The following is a 23,277-nucleotide window of genomic DNA, read 5'->3' as shown; positions in this document are numbered from 1 at the left end:
AGGAAGAATTGATTCAATTTTGGTGATGATCCGAATCAAGATCTGGAAACAATAATTATTTAATTTTTAACTGATTCTTCACCATGATGCCTGGTGTTGGCTTAATGGCTAGAGTGGGGGGGGGGGGCTTGGGATCCTTCGGGTCCTGAGTTCAAATCCTGCTTCGCTGTTGAATTAATACCAGGTGGGGTTAACTCAGCCTGTCATCCTTCTGAGGTCGGCAAAATGAGTGCCAGCTTGCTGGTATCCTGTGTCGGAGTGGCGACCCGTCCAGGATTGTGCCCAATCGCCAAGGAGACTGCTTAAGCAGCACCAACGCTCTGCACAGAGTATGGTCCCAATCTCCCCCTCCTTCACCGTTGAGAGATGGGGCCAAAAAAGATATATCGCATGATATCTCAAAAGGTTATGGACGGATTCACACAAAACTTAGTGGACAGGTTGCGTGTGTGACAAGGACTAACTGATTCGATTTTGGTAAAGATCTGAATCCAGATCCGGATTAGATTTATATTTCAGGTCACTGAATTCAACCAGCCAATTATTTTTGAGGTCAACATAGACCAAAAGGTTAATTTCGGCCCAAGGTCAACACCTAAGGTGTTATTTCCAAAATCCTCAATTCTCATCCCATTGACTCGAAATTTGAAGAGAATTTGCACATCAGGTCACTGAATTTAGCCACCAATTATTTTTGAGGTCAACACGGGCCGAATTTCTAAAATTGTCAATTTTCATCCGATTGACTTGAAATTTGAAGAAGAGTTGCATATCAGGTCATTGAATTCAACCACAAATTATTTTTGAGGTCAAATTTGTTTTATGGATCTTGCAAGTGTCATGTTCTGCACGACGTCTTTTTCTTGTTTGTTTGTCTATCGCCTACAGGTCACAATTCTAAACCAATCCTCATGAAACTTTACGAAGTTATAGAAGTAATCTCAATTGATTTTTGATTTTGAGGTCAAAGGTGAAAGGTCATCTTGAGGTCAAATTTCTAAAATAAGCCTTTTTTTAAAAATCTGATCGACTTGAAAGTTGAACAGCAATTGCATAGGCCATCACTGAATTGGGAAAACAACTATTTTTGAGGTCAAAATGTCAAAGGTCAAGCTTCTAAAATCATCAATATCAATCTCAAAAATAATAATTTTTCATCCAATTGACCTGAGCTTTGATTAACATTGTCAATTTTAATCTTAATGAAATGGACAATTTGATGTATCCATGGTAACCTTTTGAGAGGGATGGATTTTGCAAGTATTGTGCTCTGCACGACGTCTTTTTTTCTATTTTAATTATTTATTTTCCCCAAACTTGGTTAAAACGCTTTATTCACTGTCAGTAACACAAATATGGTATCAGATGTGAAAAATAACTTCATCAAGATGTCACAATGATTGGTAAGTTAGGCGGAGGAGGAGTCATGCGACCTCTCAAATGCCCTAATCGCTAATTATTCAAAAACCAAAAATAGTACAAACACAACCTGTACGTTGATTTAAAGGTAATTTTACTACTCGACTAACGACATAACTCTCAAGGGTGAAAGAAGAGTTTGTCGGAAAAAAAAAAGAATTACCACCTTAGCTAACTTCTCCAAATATACACCCTGCAACAATTCCTTTGTGGGAGGAGGGAGGGGAAGGAGTGGGGTGGGAGTCTTCTGGAAGGAGGGGTGAGGTGGGAGGGAAGGGGTGGGGAATAAGTATATTGTGGTTCAAATTTAATCTGAACAAAATGTATGGTAATGTATGGTAATGTGTACAAAAGAGCTGGCAAGATAGCCTTGACCTAGAGGTAAATGCACTCACCTCTGAGTTTTCTAGCTTGGGTTCGGATCTCGCCCCAGCTATGAACTGTCATCCTGGTGTATCACGTGCAGGGTTTTTCACTGGGTGTCCCATCTGCTAGCATTAGTGTGTGGACATTAAAGATGCCAGTGTCCTTCCTTCATGGAGCGTAGGCAGGTTATCTCTGGCACCCTGAAGAAATTACAAATTTCCCCCTTGACTGCTGCTGGGAAGGCAAGAGAAAGCAACCCAGCATAATCCTTGTCATGAGACTACTTTGGCAGTGCTGAACCTGTCTGGACAGACAGAAAGGTAAAGAAGAAAGAAGAAGAAGAAAAAGTGGTGGGTCATGCATCTGATAAACATACAATATCCTTCATTAGCCTCAGATCAATTTTATTTGTATCACTTGTGCTGATGAGGTGCCTCAAATTTTGCACCAAGTGGTACATTCTTGCATTCGTTTATCTTTTGTTTCAGGAGCAGAAGGAGCTGAGGCACCATGGCTACGCTTGGACAATTCAACCTCTAACGAATCTCAGCAGTGGGGTTGGGAAGGACAGCGGGCAGGGTGCGGTTTGTCTTTCCCTAACTATGTCCACTGTGTTCTTCTTGTTTGTCTTTATTTTATTTGCTTTCCAAGTTGGCCAGCAGGGTTGCTCAGTTCACAATGTATTCCACGTCTGATCTTTTGGTGTGTCCTGTTGCTATTGGAGTTCAAACTCAACCAAAGTTGCCATCTTGTGTGGTTCCGACGGGAATGATGCACTCCATAACATGGCATTCTATGGATGGGATGTTTACACTCACTTTTGGCCAATCAAATTCGCTCGTATATTGCCTTTTGGAACCGTTTTGACCTGAACTCCCCCACCCCACGTCTTGTTTTTTTTTAAAACCTCCTCATCTCTTCCATGAGCTTTGATCTGTGTATTGAAAACCTTCCATACTTTAATGAATCTCGCATGGGCTGATAGGATAGCTAAGAGGTGGTGTACTCACTTTTAAGCTGTCGATTCTGGGTTTGATTCCTGATATGACTATCAACTCCACCCTGATGCTTCGGAGGCAGGGTGTTGCATCATTGACTCCATCGTGTTTTTTGAGGGGGCATTAACTCAGCTGTCCCATCTGCAAACATTTACTGATGGAGGTTAAATATTCCATGGCGTACCTTCCATCAGAGGAACAGCCACACCTCATCGATGACGTAACCAGCAGGACTAATTTGGAATTAAATCCCAGTTCAATATGGATTCACTAGATGAGATCGATATGATAATGTGACCATCTTGATTTTGACATCCCCATAACCATGCTCGACTAACCCTGTACCCACAGCCGACGCAGCGTAGGTGAAAGTGAAGCCTCAGTACCACCCGTACCCCACGAACTGGTTCGTACACGCACCATTGCTGCCGTGTCCCTTCGGTTCAACCTTGAGGCTGGCTTGCTGCTTCCCCTCGCCCTACGGTAAGATGGCTCGATATCTTTCCACAGCATTCCCTTTCATTATTGTTTTCTGTTGCACTTAAATAACTTGGATGATTCAGCCAATGCTTATCAGAAATTGGAACACTTTGGTCAAAGTTTGGAGTTTTTATTTATTACGAGCAAATACCATCCATCGCTTCGCTGCCGGGAATACTAAGAGATGGGGGTAGAAAGAGGGGGGAGGGAGAGAGAGATGGGAGGGGAAAGAGGGGGGCAGAGGACAGGTAAGACAGAGAGATAGAGAGAGAGAGAGAGACAGACAGACAGACAGACAGACAGACAGACAGACAGACAGACAGACAGGTGAGAAAGAGCAAATAAGACCAAAGCTGACCTTGCTGTGATATTTAACCCTCGCCCCCTGGGGATCTTTGATTGATCGAGGATTATACAAAAACAATCACCTCTGGGCCTCAACACATGGTACCATTTCCTGTGTGTTTTGTATTTTACGGCGACGGCCCGCTTTAAACAGAAGCGATAAAGGTTTCATCGGCTTGAACTGTATCCTCCTGATCCAGATTGTACAGAAAACTGACTGCAATACAACACAATGACTGGGATATCGCAGGTACAGACCGACAGAATTCAGTCATTGCTGCTGTGTTTGCTTCTTGATGTTGGGGAGTTTCTTCTGATTTGAATTTTTGTTATTCCTCGTTTTATTTTTCATCTTTTCCCACTTCTAGCTTCCTGTCCCTCTGCCTTTCTTCTTCTTGTATCTTCCTTCTTCTAGTTGCCTCTCTTCCTTCCTTTCTTCTTTGTTACTTTTTTCATTCTTCTTCTTCTATCTTCCTTCTGCCTTTCTCCTTTTGCATTCCTCTTTCTGCCTTCTTCAGCACTCAGGATTTCACATCACATTTTAGTCCAGTGTTTGACATTTTTGTTTGTCCCTGTTGAGCCTTCAGGATAGACGATGGTGCATGTTTTTCCATGTGGTGACAAGACTCCCTCTGAACCCCAACTCTCCCCCCCTTCCTCTTTCTCATCAAAGTGAAAGGGCATTCTTACATGGATCATTACATATTTAGTATCGTGTCACCATAATCACTGAGTTTGTTGTTGTATTACTTGGAAACTCATCATTATTCGTCAATGAACGGCTATCTCGGTATTCTGGTGTATTTTGTGGCACTGACGGTGAATAAAGCGTTTTTAACCACGTTTGGGAAAAATAAATAATTTGTCGCTTATCACTTGCCATGTGTCGTGTCTAAATCTGTCCCCTGAGGGACGAATTCATCAACATGGCTGAAAGAAGTCATGGTATAGATAGTTTACCCTCGTCACCATGCATTGAATCTGGTGTGTGTTCAGTTACCAAGTTTCTTGAAGAGTGCTCGCCAAGTAGCTTGAGTACTAAGGGAAGCACTCCATTCAAAACTGTTGATAAGGAACGACTGGCTTGGTAAGCAGAAGCTAGCTACTTGGTAACTGAACACATCCGTGGACATCTCGACAGCATACAATGCATACAAAATGCCGACAAAAGGACAGAATCATTACTATTTTCATTGTAATGAAAACGTACCTTATTCAGTTTTCAAAGTTTTCAATAATTAGTTTTAGTTTTTAAAATGTACATAAATAAACTCAGAGGTTATTTTGAGTGTATGAAAGTGGACGTGTACATTTCATACAACTTTAAAAGTATACATTTACGTTTAAAAGTGTATGTGTACATAATCTATATATATATATATATATATTACTAAAACTCTCATCTTGTATGTATGTATGTATGTATGTTTGTATGTATGTATGTATGCATGTATGTTCCTGAAATACAGCCAAAACGGTACATGATAGCGCAAAAATTTTAGGGCCACCTTACTCACCATTCTCCTGCGGTGTGCAGTATCAAGTTTCGTTCAAATCGGGCAACGAAAAATTTATTAAAAAATCAATTCCCGATTCAGTCAAGTACTCTTCGGGAGTATTTGATCAATGCAACCAACCTCAGCTGTATAGTTAGCTGGAGCTATCTGTTTTGTTTTTTTTCCTTGAAATTATTTATTTAAAAATCTCAAACATTTAGTATAGACAAAGAACGATTTATTTTTAAGCATTAAATAAACATCGCCATTTTGATCTAATACGTCCGTGTTCATTAATAAATAAAATAAGTCTGGTGTTGGCTTAGTGGTTAGGGTGGTTGCTTGGGATCCTAGGGTCCTAAGTTCAAGCCCTGTTGGCCGCTGAATTAAAATACACCAGGAGGTTGACTCAGCCTGTCATCCTTCTGAGGTCGGAAAAATGAGCACCAGTGTACTGGTATGGGGGACACTGCATCAGCGGCATAGCCACATCCCAACCAATGATGCAACCAGCAGTCACAGGCTGCACGAGAGAGAGAGAGAGAGAGAGAGAGAGAGAGAGAGAGAGAGAGAGAGAGAGAGAGAGAGAGAGAGAGAGAGAGAGAGAGAGAGAGAGACAGAGAGAGAGAGAGAGAGAGATAGATGAGAGAGAGAGAGAGAGAGAGAGAGAGAGAGAGAGAGAGAGAGAGAGAGAGACAGAGAGAGAGAGAGAGAGAGAGAGATGGATAAGATAGAGAGAGAGAGATGGATGAGAGAGAGAGAGAGAGATGGATGAGAGAGAGAGAGAGATGGATGAGAGAGAGAGAGAGAGAGAGAGAGAGAGAGAGAGAGAGAGAGAGAGAGAGAGAGAGAGAGAGAGAGAGAGAGAGAGAGAGAGAGAGAGAGAGAGAGAGAGAGAGAGAGAGAGAGAGAGAGAGAGAGAGAGAGAGAGAGAGAGAGAGAGAGAGAGAGAGAGATGGATGAGAGAGAGAGAGAGAGATGGATGAGAGAGAGAGAGAGAGAGAGAGAGAGATGGATGAGAGAGAGAGAGAGAGATGGATGGAGAGAGAGAGAGAGATGGATGAGAGAGAGAGAGAGAGAGAGAGAGAGAGAGAGAGAGAGAGAGAGATGGATGAGAGAGAGAGAGAGAGAGATGGATGAGAGAGAGAGAGAGAGAGATGGATGAGAGAGAGAGAGAGATGGATGAGAGAGAGAGAGAGAGAGAGAGAGAGAGAGAGAGAGAGAGAGAGAGAGAGAGAGAGAGAGAGAGAGAGAGAGAGAGAGAGAGAGAGAGATATGGATGAGAGAGAGAGAGATATGGATGAGAGAGAGAGAGAGAGAGAGAGAGGGAGAGAGAGAGAGAGAGAGAGAGAGAGAGAGAGAGAGAGATAGAGATAGAGATAGAGATAGAGATAGAGAGAGAGATAGAGAGAGAGAGAGAGAGAGAGAGATAGAGATATGGATGAGAGAGAGAGATATGGATGAGAGAGAGAGATATGGATGAGAGAGAGAGATATGGATGAGAGAGAGAGAGAGAGAGAGAGATATGGATGAGAGAGAGAGAGAGAGAGAGAGAGAGAGAGAGAGAGAGAGAGAGAGAGAGAGAGAGAGAGAGAGAGAGAGAGAGAGAGAGAGAGAGAGATATGGATGAGAGAGAGAGAGATATGGATGAGAGAGAGAGAGAGAGAGAGAGATAGAGATAGAGATAGAGATAGAGATAGAGATAGAGATAGAGATAGAGATAGAGATAGAGATAGAGATAGAGATAGAGATAGAGATAGAATAAATAAAATTGTGTTTCGAAGATTACGCGCAATAATTTATTCGACTTTCTTTTCTCCGTTTTTTTTTTTCATATTGACACGCAATATCACGTTTCGTTCAAATCGCGCAATGAAAAAAATTATTAAAAATCAATTCCCAATTCAGTCAAGTCCTCTTCAGGAGTATTTGATCAATGCAAACAACCTCAGCGGCATAGTTCGGTGGAGCTATCTTTTTTTTTTTTTGAAATGATTTTTTTATCAATCGCTGTCACAACGGAAAGGTCTAGTAACTTCTAAAAGAAGAAGTGGAAAAAAAACCTTTCAGTAATGTCCTCAGCATCATGACCAATTAATTATGTATTTGTATTTTCTTGTGTAAATATGGAGAAGGAGGGAGAATCTCTTAGTTATAGTGGGGAAACTTAGCTAAATATAGCATAACAATTGTGCATTTTGTGAGGAAAGCACCAAATTTGGCACACTAGTAGCCTATCATATTATGAACAGATTTGGATATTAAATTCCATTGTTAAATCGATTAAGTGCGCTGCGTGATTCACTTTCATAGTTAGGGAGCGATCATAACACAATGGAGACGCCACCCCCCCACCCCCTTCTGTGAAGAGGAAGAAGAGCCCTTCCGTCCCATGATTCATGACGTCAACAACTCCCTCCCACCCGTGATTGAGCGGGGGATGGATCACGAGGGCATGAATCACGCTGGGCGCGGGGGAGGGGCGGAGAAGGATAAAGAGGAGATCCTTTCTTTGTTCGGGTGGAGAGTGGTCGTTCAGCAGGCTGTCGGGTCCTGTTTGGCTTGGGTTAGGGTTGAGGCTTTCGGAAGCTTTTTGCTTCTGCTGAGTAGTTGTTCAGCAGGCCGTAGGGTCCTGCTTGGCTCGGGAGAGCTTTTTGCTTCGAGCTGCTTTGTTTGGAAGAGAGTTGAGCTGGTCGCTCGGCTCGAGCTGCGAGTGATGGATTCTTCTTCTTGGTTCGTGGAGCTCTTTGTTCTCCATTTTGGTTCCCGGCTTGGTGCGACTCATCAGCCTCATCTTGGAGGTGGTCCCTCGGGGAAGCGGCGCATCGACGGGAAGGATCGGCGTCTCGTCTCACCAGCACGTGTTAAGCGCGGGAGGATTCGCTGGAGCTCGGGAAGGATCACAGCTCACGGCGATTGGGTCCAGCTCGCTCTCGCTGGAGCCCGGGTCCGAACAACTTGAAGACCACACGAGGTGGAGAGGTTCGAGATAGGTTCTGGGTTTCAGCTCACCTGTCCTCCGAGCTGGAGCCCGTTATTAAAGGCCTCAGCCACCATTTCTTGGGTGTGTGTGCGTACGTGTGTCCGTGGGCCCGTCTAATAAGTAGGAAATTGTTAAGTGCTTTGTGTGCTGTAAATGTTTGCATTGCATTTCGTATAGTCCGTATAGTTCTGCTCTTACGTACTTCCCTTGTTCCCCATTATTATTAATTAATACCCCAATTGTTAAATGTTTTCAGCTCGTCGCATCGATTCTTTCATTGACTGAGCATTTCGTGTGTTGGGAGTTGGAAAGCCGTTGGTTTGCCGTAAAAGGGGGACATTTGGACCGACGGTTCTCGGCGATTAAGCCGCACGGAATTGCGCACGGGATAGGCTCGCCTCAGCGGCTTGTTCTGTACGAGTTCCGTCGAGGTTGGAATACCCCGGTAGTTGGATCACGTGGGTATTTAGGTAAATTGAAGATTGGCAATCGACCCTACCCCACGTGGTCTGCCCATTGGCGTATTTCGGTTCTTGTACAAGGACCCGTCGACTCGGACTTATCCGGGCGGCGATCTATATTCCGGGCGATCGGTCGGGCTGACTCGACTTGTAGCTCCTTCAGAGCGGTCGGTTCGCAGCCGACCCCTGGCACTGTAACAATACCTTGTCTGGAATTTAAATTCCAGATAAGCTAAAAATAAAATTGTACTTTTGAAAGACTGCACATTCAATGAGACAGTTGAATAGGTCTTCTTTTGAAAGAGCAATTAACTTAATCCAACATTGGCTTGATTTCGTTGAACAGATGGTTAAGATCTATCATGATCCTTGACTCATTTTACCCTGGTACATGCAGTGGTCGGATCCTACATGGTCGACATTTTACTTTCAAGAGCATCGCGGGTGACGCGGCTATCACCATGGTGGCAAGTGGTGTGGAAGGTGCCTTTGTGGGTCCAGAGTGTCCATATGCTGCCCATGGTCCTTGGCTGCAGGTATTCAGCTGCACTGATATCTGTACTCACATGATCACGACTATAGGCCGTCGTAAGGACTGTGATGAATTTGCGTTTGACAAGTAGGATGGTTTGCAGAACATCTTGAGTAATGTGTGTGTGTGTGGCCTTGTCAGAGAAACCATCTGGGAAAAAAATACCTTCAACATCACCTGAAGAGATGATGACCTTATGATATCGATGCTAAAGAAATGACTTGAAAATCCAATGAAAAAGGAGACATGAGAGCAGTCTTCAAATTTGAATGGTGCAGTCATCATAAAGAATCTAGCTACAACACAACCATCATTGCACTTTCATTATTAATTTTACAGTGAGACAATGTAAACAATCAACGGAACTACAAACCCCTGTTCAATATCCACCAAATTGCAAAAGGTTTTCAAGAATGATCCAACTTCACCAGGAGATTGCAGGATTTGAGTGAATTGGGTATGCAGTGCTGTGGTACAGATTTGAAGGTAACGACAAGGTTTCGAGTTTGTAACATGGGTTCAAAATGGTGAGACTTGAATCTGACATGGATTTTAAGGGGATCCTATGAATCTACAGTAAAGTTGATTGCAATAAGAGTTTTAATGAAAAATTATACTCTTGCCTGGCATATTGTTGCAACTGTCTACTTTCTGAGACTCAAAGGTTATTTTGATTAATTACTGGAATATATCATGGAAATCTGCAGAAGTTATTGATTTTCCATATCCTTCGGTAGTTTGTTAACCTGCTGAACTGTCATTTAGCTCCTTCATGAGCCTAGACTAAATCTATATTAAAAAAAAAATTTAAAACACAATTAATGATGCTGTCGCTCAACTGGCTGCTTGCCAAAAAGTGGAGTGACAGATGGATAAGGGTAAAAATAAGAGCTGGATTTAGAATACACATCATCTTCACAGCAGTGCAACTCCCTGCTGTCTATGAACCTGAGTTTGAGATATTGCCCATTTCCGGTATGATGATGTGACTTCCTGTTGTGTCAAAATTATCCCTATTCGATAAGGTGCAACTCCAAGGATAATTTCCCACTTTCTGTATTATGATGTTACTGGAGGCCATATTGTGTTTTCCAGATCAGCTTTTAATCAAATGTTGCCAGAGGTAGTCAATCACATATTTTTAGTTTTGCATTGATCGGTTAGGGAGGTTCAGAGAAGATGAACTTTAAGGGTTTTCTTATGATCCTATACGACTGTCGTAACACGTGATTGATGATGTTATTGTTAACAAATATTTTCCTTTGGTCATCGATCACAAATTTAAAGTTTCAGATTGATCGGTTAAGTGGTTTGATAGAAGAATATTGTTAAAGGTTTTCCTGTAATCCAAAATGGCAGCCAAACTAGATCGAAATCCAATTAATTTTGGGACCTTTATACCTTAAGATGACTGACTTATCCATGGAGGATGCCATGAACACACTTGAGTTCCAACACACCAAAGATAATTTTAACCAAAATTGGTCAGAAGCCCATCGACAATTTTGGAGAAGAAATTGCAAGTGTTTATTGACGGACAGACGATGCGCCATCCCATAAGCTTATAGGAACTATGTTCCAGACAGCCAGCGTTAATCATTTGTCGGCCCCATGCAAAGCTCAATAGTGGTCCAGTGGGGCCCCTGTGAGCCCTGACAATCTGTTGCCACACTAAAATACGCATTTTTGACATCCATCTGGCCCTGTCTCGAAAGTTTTTTGACCACGATCATTCGTGTGGGGGGCCCTTGTAATTCCTTGGGTTGCATGGCCCTAACACCATCTCAGATTCCAGGTGAGCTAAAACAAACCCTACACATACAAAAGAAAATTTCCACTCATTTATCACTTGCTCTAATTTAGATTGACATCATTAAAGGATGCTTAGTTTCGATGCTTACACGTGTGTTGTCTGTTGAGTTTAGTCTTCTCCAAGTCAGATTTAAATTTTGAAGATTCTGCCCCCAGTGAAGAAGATCAATAGTTCAGTCTGCACTGCATGAAAATCGTCATGAAAGAATATTGACATAGCTAGTCTTCATAAATCATGTGAACAACATGGCATGCTATTTATTCCAAGTCCAGCCATTGAACCACAGATCTGTTAAAGGACATTGGACCTCTCAATGGCGATTTATGAACTACAACAAAAACTTGAATAACATCTAGGTGGTTTACTGTCCAATGGTCTACAACTGAATTTGGACTTCCAAGGACTCAGATTCGTTTCCAATGTACATAATTATGCGTCTCTGCCTCGCATGGCAATGAAGCCACAATTTCGAGCACACAGGAGACCATTTAGCCCATCATGCTTGTGCTTTATCTACACACCACATTAACTTTATTTATCGAATACGTAGGTCAACCATAATTTTCCAGAAACTATTAACTTAAGATAGCATCCACAGACAGGGTACCGGCACACAATGGCCTCTCCTTTTGAAATACAGTAATACCTTGCTTGAAGCTACCCTGTAGAATGCTGATTTGTTATAGAGCTCTTTCTATGAGAGAATTTTTACAAAAAAAATAATAATTCATAACACGCTGCGCTCGCCGTGTAAACATACATGGCTGCCATTGTTTGTACTGTTATGGAGATGCTCTTAGCCAATGAGTGCTATTTACTCCACCATCGTTTTGCAGAAACAAAAGCCCCCCCCCACCCCCAATTGTCATGTTGGAGGAGCAGGAGTGACAGCAATTATTATTTTTATTGATGTTTCGATATATTTTATGTTTTTTTGATACTGATGTTATTATAATAACAATATATTATTTTTTATGGGGCATAGCGAAGCGAGGTTGAGGCTATTTATTCCTGATACGTGAGATACTCTGGAACCCACTCCGACAGAAAACAGACTTTTTGAAACGCATGACACATTTTTCATCCCATCATCATGTAACTTTGTTTAAAAAAAAAGAAATTCTCCATGGGTAGGCGCTCCTACGTTGAAAGTTTCATGTCAATAGCTGAAGCGGTTGTGGTGAACACAAATTTAAAAGTAAACAAGATCGGTAAATGCATGTCCAAGAAATGGTTGAAGTCGTGTTCGATACCGGTTTTTTTTAACAACGAAAATCCGCCAGTCTCCCAGTCGGCAATCTTTGCTCAGATCACAACGTAAGTGAGGTGCGCGTGTATGACATATCATGTACTGTGCTTATGCCAAGTTTAAACAAGATTGGATCATGCATGTCTGAGAAATGGTTGGGGACACATTTAAGTAACAAAATGGCTGCCAGTCGGCCATCTTGGATCTGATCTCGAAAAAAAAAGATGTGCATATGTAAGCCATCATTCATTATCTGTGTGCCAAGTATGAACAACATCGGTAAATGCATGTCCGATAAATAGTTGACGTGTTCAACATCGGATTTTCAATTACAATGGCCGCCAGTCGGCCATCTTTGATCACATCATGAAACAAAATGATGTGTGTACGTATACCATCATGTGTTGTCTTTGTGCCAAGTACAAATAAAATCGGTCCATACATGTCCGAGATAAGGTTGTGGACGGATGCACGCACACACATGAAAATTGAGAGCAAATCCATAAGCCCGCATTTTGGACCAAGTCCAATGCGGGCTAATAAAGGTGAAAAAGTGAGGGTGGGAGAAAAAACAAGCTCAAATGAGCTAAGATCCTCATCCTCTTAATGATGACGTCATAAAAACGAATATGAAGTAATTGTGATGTATCAGGTTTGCGATAAATTATCTGTGCTAATGCCCAGCTTGATTCCCGCAAACAGAATTCAAACAGCTTGCCTTGTTTCGGAGATAATGGGATAGGCGATTTCCATTCGCGGCGATATTATGACGTCAACTTTTTTCGAGGAAGAATTTCCAAAATCGGAGATGGTTACTGCCTGCGCGTGGGCTTTCTGCATATACATGGCAAGTTTCACGAAGATCCGATGAAAACTCTGGGTTGTGAAACAAAGTCAAAAAATAGGAATGACGTCATAAAAATTGATATGACGTCATAGTGATGTATCATATGAGCGGTAATTCATCTCCGCTCATGCCCCGTTCGATTCTCGCAAACAGAATTCAAAAAGCTTGCCAAGTTTCGGAGATAATTTTTTAGGCGATTTCCATTAGCGGAGATATTTTGACGTCATAACTTTTTTCTAGGAGGAATTTTCAAAATCGGAGATGGTTACTGTCTGCACAGGGTATTTTTTAGCAGCGTCTCGCGTAGCGAACGCTGCTCAAGGCCCGGTCACACCTTGACGTTTTAGCCAGCGATGGCAACGTGTTAAAATTTATGTAAAACACTGGCTTACGTTGAACTTTTGATGTTTTTTTTTAAAGATTCGGACGTATTCATAGCGACTTGGTCTTATGTATAACGCATTGGTAACTACACAGAACGTTTCGTTGTGTTATAGATAACTTATACCAACGAATGCTGAACCTGTTGTCGGCCTACACAACCGATGCCCAACGATAGTCTAACTCAGGCATAGCGCGTTGCACGCATCGCCGACGATGTCGTGGCGTAGCCTATTAAAAGGCTGACGCACAACGATTCAAATCATAACTGCCGTAGAAATGGAAGGGTCAAAATCGCGGTCACACCTTGGCGATCTTGCCAGCGTATGCCGACGTAACAAAAAGTGTCTAAAACGTTGGGGCACGTCGAATACGGTATGGGTAAGTTTGGTATGCGCGAGTAGAACGCTAAATACGCTATCATAAGTCGTAGTAAGTAGAGTACGTCAAGAAATTTTGAACATGTTCAAAATTTTACGACGTACTCGGCGTATGACACACGTTCGCATGCGATGAGGATAAGTTTTACACACGATATGTGGACGCTTACACACGTCCACAAAGGCTACTTATAAGCTACTCATAAGTCGAAACACGTCGCGGTAATGTCTTTTTTACGCGAAACTTATTTCTAACTTATGTTTGACGTGCTTTGAACCAATTCTTTACGTAGCCCCAACACACATCGACGTATGTAGACGTATTCCAATGACGTCTTCCGGTCGACAAAAAAATAAATGAACGTGTTTCTAGGTTACAACTGCCATATAAAGACGTGTTCCCAGCGGTTTTGGGAATTGGTATCTAAAAATGGTGTTCATAAAAGGGGAACCCAACAGTGTTTTCGAGTCCTTTTTGAGTCGATGTCCATGTCAGCAGTAACAGTATCAGTATCAGTATTACTATTAGTATTAGTAGTAGTTTGTTCATGTTGGCAGTAGTAGGTGGGTGTGAGGGGGAGGGTGTGGGTTATGATGGATCGTCCTTGCGTCTGCGTGTCCACGGGTAGGTTCATAGGCTGCCACTCAACGATTTAAATGGCTGCATCTCCACTATTGAAAGTAGACGCTTGCGCTCAACAATTGGATTTTTTTTACACTCAACGACTTTTAAACGGTACCACTCAGCTATTTTCATTGTTTACAATGAACGATTTAAATTGCTGTCACTCGCCTTTGTTTTTTGACGCTGGGGTTTGGAAATTTGAAGCGTTTCTTCTGAACGTGTTAAAACGCTCAAACTCGACTATTTTAAATAGATGCTGCCGATGGACAATTGGAATCATAGCCAAGCTCGACATCGAAGTGTGAACATCCTCGTCATGCCGAAGAAAAGTTTGAAGAATGCTGCAAATAAGTGTCCTGGCCGTGGCCGTGGACGCTGACGCAAGGACGATCCATTATACCGACGTCTTTCAGCCTATGAGTAACTTAAAAGTAACGTCTGTCGACGTGTGGCAACGATCGCGTAACGTGCCAACAACACGTTAATCATAGGTAGGAAATAAGTTTCGGGTACTCTAAACACTACCTCGGCGTGTCTCAACTTATGATTAACTTACAAGTAGCATGTGTTGACGTCTGTCAACGATCGCAGACCGTGCCTACAACTTGTGGCCAGCGTAGCGGAACGTGTGAGTCATACGCCGGCATACGTCGTGAAATTTCAAGCATGAAAAAATTTGAGGACAACCGAAAAGTACGACGTTTAAAGCCAACGTACAACGACGTATGGCAACGTACTACGACGTATGCCAGCGTGCTCTCAATGTTATCAAAACTTACCCATAACGTATTCAACGTGTGCCAGCGTTTTAGAAAAAAAATTCAAAAATCGGCATACGTTGGCTAAAACGTCAAGGTGTGACCGGGCCTTCAGAGAGCTCAGCATTCTTCTTCTTCTTCTTCTTCTTCTTCTTCTTCTTCTTCTTCTGAAGACAAAACCTTAATCTCGAGGACTCTGCTCTTGTATATTACGAGATCTGGATCTCCTTAAATACTGAGCACATGTACACATCCTCACATAGACGGTGCCTTTTGAGAGCATCTATTATGAACTTTTAAATATATTCGGACATTTGCTTTAAAGTTTTGAAAAGTTCATGTTACTATTTAAAGATTATTCCATTTATCGTATTGTAATTTCGTAAATACATTATTTATTTCGTAAATACACGATATATCGTAAATACGTAAAGATATCATGATGCGTTTCGCTGTTGGCTTAATCAAAGCACGTGACGAAATATCGGAAGTTGTTGTTGTTTTAAAAAAAAAATTTAAGTTATTTTTATTTTTTTTTAGCCGACAAAATCTTTAGGACGCTGCTCGTGGACACATTTGTCCTAGTTACATATATATGCCAAGTTTCAGGAAGTCTCGATGAAAACTACATAGGCTGTGAAACAAAAAAAGTCCACAAGAAGAAGCAGAAGAACAGCAACGTGAGTAAGACTTAGAGATCCTCCACGAGGATCTAAAAAAGTGAGGGCTTTGGCTATCGTTCCATAAACATTGTAAATGATAGTTGTGGATGCCTATTACTAGTTTATAAAATAACGTTTACCATCTGTATTGCTTTCACCGATACCCCAATGAACCCCTCATATACCACTCTTGCATAAGGAATAACGCTGTCGGGAATGCGTCTCCATTTAAACAATGGTATAATGACCCCTTTTAATGAATTTTTGATTAGTACTCTCTTTTCCAGGAACACACACTGAGTGCTAAGCAAGGTATTACTGTAATCATGTGATCTTTCATGTCCACAACCTACATGCAGACTGGATAGCTGGCTATCTATCCATCCTTCTCCATGCTCTGGGATACAGCTCCCCTTGCCGGCAATGCAACACAATGGAAGATTTTAAATTCGATCATATCGGGGTTTAAACCCAGACGAGACGGCTTAATGCCGAAAGTGCGACCAAGTTGTCCGTCCAAATAAACACAGGCTTGTATCATCAATGTTAAAATTTGATTCGGACCAATTTACAAAAACTTCATGGTACAATGCTGCTCTTGTAGTGGGGCAACTTAGCATAACAATTGTGCATTTTGTGAGGAAAACACCAAATTTGGCAGACTAGTAGCCTATCATATTATGAACAGATTTGGATATTGGGCCATCTCAAAATTTTTGATGGCAGTGGAAAATGGCTGCCACAGCCATCAGCGGCTGAATTTGAGATGGCCCAATATCCAAATCTGTTTATAATATGTTAGGCTACTAGTGTGCCAAATTTGGTGCTTTCCTCACAGAATGCACAATTGTTATGCTATATTTAGCTAAGTTGCCCCACTATTGCCATTTCTTGGGATTAAAAGGCATGTCTAATTTGGAAGTCATTGATTGATCGAGACACGAGGATAATATTAATTAATATAATACAGTAAGTTCTCCTACAACATCAACCTCATCCCACCAAGGTAATTACTGTCTGAGTTGGCAACCTTTTGATTTTAAAAGACAATTTCATATTTGAAATAATTTTGGAGCAGACTATTAAACTACCATTATTGCTCACTAAAATCTCTGCCACAGCTTAGGTCAACTGAACTTTTATGTTTCTCAGAACATGATGTAAATGTATGATTCCCATTTATTTATTTATTTATTTTAAATCACAGATATTCATTCCAGAAAGGTTTGCAAGAAGAATTCTGATGGATCTCCAGGAACTAGTTACACCCACAAAAGTAAGTTTCTTCACTATTTTCTACTTTCTCATTTTAACTTTTCTTCCTTTCAATGAAATCTCACCGCGGACCAAAATTCGAAGTGAGAGACAGGACCAGACATTGACCTCGAATGCTGATTCGATCTTTGCTTGTGCACCCCTGAACCCATTTCTTTCTGGTAGATCATCCTGCCCAGGGAGTTCAATTGGCCAGACAGGGGTCTAAGTATCCACCTACTCCCCGAACAGGCTTTTGATCCTCCACTTCTCTGATCATCCCTCATTCTTCACTTGCTTTCTTGTCACGTCAGTCTTATTTTTACTTTTTTTACAATACGAGACTTTGTGAAGGTTAATTTAGGCAGACAATTCAAACAAAAGGTGAAAGTTGACAAAGTTATGATTACGGCCCTAAGAAGATGAGCGAAGATTTTGGGTACGTTTTAGCATTTGGATGGAACTTAATCCACTTCAGCCCCAAACATCAGCTTTAGGTTACCATAGTGGTTAACATACTTTTTTTTTAATCAACTTTCAGTTCATACCTTCCCTCCACATTACATTACCACTCCCCTGAGCTTGAGCCAATCTGCTCAGCTCACACAAATGGCGTCTTCTCACAAGGTACCAGGATACCTGAGGAGTATGAATTCCCCCTTCACAATTTTATTTCATCCATACTCTATTTACAATCATTACACTAATTTCTCTGGTGGTGAAACATCCCGAGATTATTGACACCCCAGCACAAATATTTGATTGCTTAGATGATCTTGTTCATCAATAAGCTCAACATGTGCTTCACACAAGCTTTGCTTGATTTACAGCAGACAAATATGTGAATACTTGTTGCAATGAGATAATGTCCTCAACGGAAGCACAGCAGTTTGTCACTGCAGACTCTATCTTGACAACGACTAGTATTGTGCTGTCTGTAGACGTGATTGGTTGTTTGATTGAAAACAAACATCCAATGAGCGATTAAGGCTTCGCGTTATCACCAGTCTCGTTCATGGGGTTCACGATAAGGAAGGCCAAGATGGTGGAATATGTCTTGCTCTGAGTTTGTCAGGACTGTCCCCGAGGGCTGGTCCTTGGCCACAGAAGTACAGCGGAGGGTGTGTTCCGAGAGGCGATACCCATGGTGCAGCGCATGTGAACGGAGTGCACGGTTGAACCGCGCAGAGCCAGTGAAGTGGAGCATCGCACACGCAAGGTGCTCACGTGGCACACACAGTGCGTCGAGACGTCGGTGTATCCGTCCTGGTCCGGAGAGACGGCACACGCCCATGTATTTTGTCTGCAGACCATTTTTTACTCGACTCGACAGGTCATTGGTAAGGAAACCTGCAGGACAGTGGGACAATCACATAAGACATGACCACTGCACCCACCCCAATAATGGACAGACGATTTGGCTTGTTGGATGTTGCATCAGTTAGAATGGTGCAAGAAAAAGAGCTCAAATTCCCACTTACTATCCCAAGCCTTGTGTTGTATAAATTGAAAAAAGGAAAATATATTGATTTTAATTGTGAAAAACTTCCTTTGATATTGTACATTCCACTTTACCCTGCGTACATGTATAGATAATAAACACTCAATTCCAGCAATACGTGTGTCATTCATTCATTAAAGGTAACTTTTTTGCAACATGAATAAAATGTTCATGCTGGAATTTAATAACTACCATATTCACCAAGTGGAAATTTGTGATGGCAGAAGGATGGTTGAGGAGGTTGTGAAGTCGCCTATGAGTAGATGATAATGTTGCTTCTGGGACAACCATTCAAATGAATGGGGGAAAAGGGAAAAAATATCTGACCCAAGCCCCAAAAGCTCAAAATGGGAGACTCACTTCCTCCCCACCTATCCCCTTCCCTCCCATACAAGCAAATGAAAAATTGAGACTTGCTGAATCAAACCCTTCTCCCCCCCAACATAATCACAGTCCTTTCATATTTTAATTATACTCAAAGAGCAAACCAACAAATATTTGCCCATGTTCTACTTTAGGGAATAACTTGATTTTCTTGTAACATTCATTTCCATCGAGTATATTCACAAAGAATAACTTGGAACTTAGTTCTCGGTTTAAGTGTCTTTGTTGAGCAGAAATGAAATGATAAACTTCTCTTAATGCTCATATTTGACCGCCTCCTGAGCCAGATATCATTTTGAGATTGTAGTAAATTGTTTTTCCATTGTTCCATTGATAACCATCAAAGTTTTCAGTTCATTCAAGAATATTAATTTTTTTTTTTTTACATCTTCCAACTAATTTGTAATTAAATTAATCCACTTATTTGTTTTATCTACTTTTGCCCCGGTTAATTCTTAAATAGGAATTATTTGATATTTCTCACATTCATTATGTTTTTCCATTTAAATACCAAGGCTGATTTCATCTCCACTCTTTGGTTTGGTTATTGCTTGGTTCTATCATTTATAAATCAGAAAAAAAGACGGCGGCAGCCTGTTAAAATCCCCAACCCAATATATTAACACTTATACTTATAACCATAAGGGAGATGATTGATTCCATTCTCTAAAGTATATGAGGCCCTGCGAGGAGGAGTGATGTAAGCGACATATTATAAGGATATGATGTTGATAGGCTCAGATGATAGGGTAAGGGTTAAAATAGTGCTTTATGGCATTAACTCCAAAATGGCCGATGTGTCCCTTACATCACTCCTCCTCGTGGGTTCTCATATCTTTTATCATCAAAAGCTCCTAATGCTTTCTTATTTACCTTTTCTATATATATATATCTATATATATCTATAATTCCAGCTGTGTGTGTGTGTGTGTGTGTGTGTGTGTGTGTGTGTGTGTGTGTGTGTGTGTGTGTGTGTGTGTGTGTGTGTGTGTGTGTGTGTGTGTGTGTGTGTGTCCGCTGTTTCTCGACAACCACTGGTCCTATCTAATTGAAACTTGCCAGGTATATTGCTGGTGCCCTGTGGATGTGCCTTTTCAAGGTTTGATATTAATCGGACAAGTGCTTCCCAAGTTATGGCCATTTATTTACCAACCAATGAAAGGACATGTTGCTGTGGAGGCGTGGCTGCGTAGGCCAGTGCGCGGCCAGCCGACGATGACGTCACGTGCCGTGCCGGTTACGATGGGATCGGTGCCTTAGTTACCATGGCGTAGGAGTGGCAATGGTCAATGGCAGCGAATGTCATGGCAAGCAAAGACAGGGAGGTAAACTTGATTTTAATTTTGATTTTAATTAACTCTGTGTGTGGAAGTATCACAGCAGTTGTTACTTCAATGCAAGCGATAATTCATGGAATCCATGTGAACATTCCGTACGGGCACGCACCACTTCCGGATAGTGATGACTTGATGTATTCTAATAATTTCTCAATTTCTTATGCGCATTTATAGATAAACACAATGCCCCAATCCAGTTGTCGTTTACGAGAGCGATGGAACGGCCTGTGTAGTTGTTTGAAAGTTTTTTTTTTCTCTTCTCTTCTCTTTGTGTTTTTCCTTGCGATGACATTGCGAAAAGGCAAAATACGTTGGTGCTAATTAAATAATTTTCCATTAAAACTAAATTGTGAATAATCGTAACTGCGATATGCGGACTTCCAGATAGTGACGACTTATTGTATTCTTTCTCGATGATTTTTTTCTCGATTTATCGACTTACTGTATTCTTTCTTTTTTGATTTCTGGACCTTCTCGATTTCTTTCTCGATTTTCTTAAACACAATGCCCCAATCCAGTCGTTGTTTATGACAGCGAAGGAACGGCCTGTGTGGTTTGAAAGTTTTTTGGGGTTTTTTTTTGGTTTGCACGTACGGTCACACACGTACGGCCACACACGTACGGGCACGTGAGAGTGAAGGAACGGTCTGTGTGGTTGTTTCTGGCAAGCAGTTAAAAAAAAAAAATTGCACGCATGCACGTACGGGCACGTACTAGTATAATTGATGTTTATAACTTCTTATTGTATTCATTTTAGACACTTCCTTCTTTAAGGTAAAACATTTGTAATAATGTTTAAAGTTTATTGTTTCCTTGATTATATTTTTCTTTTTTCCCTTTAGCTTATCACATCCTTCAATATAATTATTATCAATATACTTACAGCATAAGACTTTGATCTCAATCCAATAAATTCACTCATTACCTTCCCACCCAATTCATCTTTAAACTTACCGATAACCTTTTTATTCTTTGATGAAAACAACACATCACCTGACTTATAATTACTTGTATCATATATATCAATATTATCAATCATATCCTCATATACATCACTTGTCTTAATTTCTTATATAAAACTATCTGTATCCATATATAACAATGATATATTATCCTTACACTTTGGTTTTAAATTATTATAGTAATAGTCATACATTCACAACTTTGACAAGTCAAGAATTGATGTTCCCACATAAATAGCTTTATCCATTTCAACACTCTTTTTAAAAAATGAAAAGCACAAAAGTTTTCTAAAAACACCTCCACTCACTTAAAACTAGGTCTATTAATTAATTTTGAAGCCTGTTTCCAAGATGTAGCAAGTCTTATGTTTTGTCTATTCCTAACATTTTCCATAGTCTTTCCAAATACAGCATTATTCATTAATTTATAAAAGTCCTTCTCAAAATCTGTTTTTATCCCCCGCCGTATGGCGGAAGGGGGATATTGTTGCTTCTGTTCTCCTTTTTGTATTAAAATCAATATTCTTCTTTAACCAATGGCTTTAAATTTCAAAATCATATGAATTTTCCTCTCAACCCAGCAGATAAATATTGTCTCAAGTTGCTTTGATGCAAAACATAACTTTCCTTATAATTTAATGTAGTAAGTAGTTTTTCTGTAGATTTACCTTTTATATTAAATGACTGTTGATAATCACTTAACCATTCTTTTCTTGGACTTTCTTTATCAGGGGCATAGGGTCGGTCTTTATATTTATTGTGAAGTTCTTTTGGATATTTTAAATCAACCTCAAAATAATATCCAACTTCAGCTTCATCCAATTATTTTTGAGAGGAGATAACAATGTCTTGTAAAACTTTTTCATAATGTTTTTCTTTAACCCATTTAAGTTTTCCATAGGTAAAGATTGAGACAGCCCACCCATACAAATTGCTAGCATCATGATGCATCAGGTAAGAGTTGTCCTCATTCGTATTATAATCAGGAAGATATTTGTTATTTGCTTTAGCATATCTCTTGGAACAAACTTGAGATATTCCTCCTCTTTTAGCCTTCTCTATCATTAAAACCATGTCTATATCACTGATTAATTCCAAATCCTGTTTTGTCATTTTTAACATGGCACTCCAAGCCAAACCTGGGGCTGTGTAAGGGTGAGCGGGGTCTAATCCATAAGAATTTTTATTATGACAGACTGTTCTAAATGTCTCAAACAGATCAGTCAATAATAATACATCAGTTTTAAGATACAAATCGTGATATTCTCCAAGATTCTTTATATTAAACTTCTCCCAAACCTTTTTAGCTTGTGTATAATCTCTATCGGAAATGAGTTTTATTCAAATTGCTATAGAAACTTTCCCTTGAAGGAAGTTGTGTTTCTTTAAACTTTTGAAATGAATCCATGTAGTCATACAGATATATTCCCTTTTGTGACAAGAGAGCAATCTCTTCTTGATTTGAGAAATGTGATTTAAGATTCGGAAAGTTTTTAATATTTGATGCAAAGTTAGAGAATGGACTTGACATAAACTTGAATGTGTCAAGATATCTGATATGGGTTATGGGGGATGTATGAATTGTTTTTGTGAATGAGATGTATTTTTGATCTGTGTTCGGAATGGCAGAAATATCTCCAGATGTCTTTGAAAGTTAATTTATAAATAGATGTGTGTCATAGTGGACGTTGTGAAGAAAGACAGGAATAAAGTTTGGTGGCTTGTAATTAAGATTACAACGGGAATGAGCTGGACCTCTATATTTACCAGTAAGATGACAATGATCCCTAACTTTGACCTCCCTCAATTTTCTCCTCACAAATATGACAGATACTGTTCTTCCAAAATTCCCTTTTCTCTCCCTTTGTTAATGACATAGGTTTCTAGGTTTTAACCATTATTTCTCTTCGTCTTATAGTCTTTTTCCAATCGTCTTACAAACTCCTCTGAGGCATCTTCTTCTCTATAAAGTTCTAACTTATATTTATCACCAACAGATGATTTGATATAATTACAGAAACCACAAGGAGTATGTTTTTGATAT

The 23,277-nt window shown here is 40.5% G+C and overlaps 2 protein-coding genes across 11 annotated transcripts in view; one reads left to right on the top strand and one right to left on the bottom strand.

Annotated features, from left to right (window-relative positions):
• Positions 1-18,665, top strand: part of LOC147034004 (suppressor of fused homolog) — a 112,762-nt gene extending 94,097 nt beyond the window's left edge. For all 3 annotated transcript variants that reach the window (XM_085874820.1, XM_085874803.1, XM_085874811.1), the window contains 5 exons: positions 2,274-2,364; positions 3,135-3,266; positions 8,946-9,084; positions 17,003-17,071; positions 17,236-18,665. In XM_085874820.1, the coding sequence (XP_085730946.1) occupies positions 2,274-2,364; positions 3,135-3,266; positions 8,946-9,084; positions 17,003-17,071; positions 17,236-17,325 (521 nt within the window). In that variant the 3' untranslated portion in view covers positions 17,326-18,665. The remainder of the gene's footprint in view (positions 1-2,273; positions 2,365-3,134; positions 3,267-8,945; positions 9,085-17,002; positions 17,072-17,235) is intronic.
• POLL (DNA polymerase lambda) overlaps positions 17,678-23,277 on the bottom strand; it is a 97,763-nt gene continuing 92,163 nt past the window's right edge. For 6 of the 8 annotated variants that reach the window (XM_085874726.1, XM_085874775.1, XM_085874765.1 and 3 more), the window contains one exon: positions 17,678-18,399. In XM_085874726.1, the coding sequence (XP_085730852.1) occupies positions 18,050-18,399 (350 nt within the window). In that variant the 3' untranslated portion in view covers positions 17,678-18,049. The remainder of the gene's footprint in view (positions 18,400-23,277) is intronic. The other 2 variants (XM_085874781.1, XM_085874789.1) reach the window with 2 other exon arrangements.

The sequence above is a fragment of the Eptatretus burgeri genome, chromosome 1 (genome assembly GCF_056783735.1).
Source record: "Eptatretus burgeri isolate ZD-2024b chromosome 1, Ebu_testis_v1, whole genome shotgun sequence".
NCBI lineage: Eukaryota > Metazoa > Chordata > Myxini > Myxiniformes > Myxinidae > Eptatretus > Eptatretus burgeri.
This window is presented reverse-complemented; position numbering and strand designations above follow the sequence as displayed.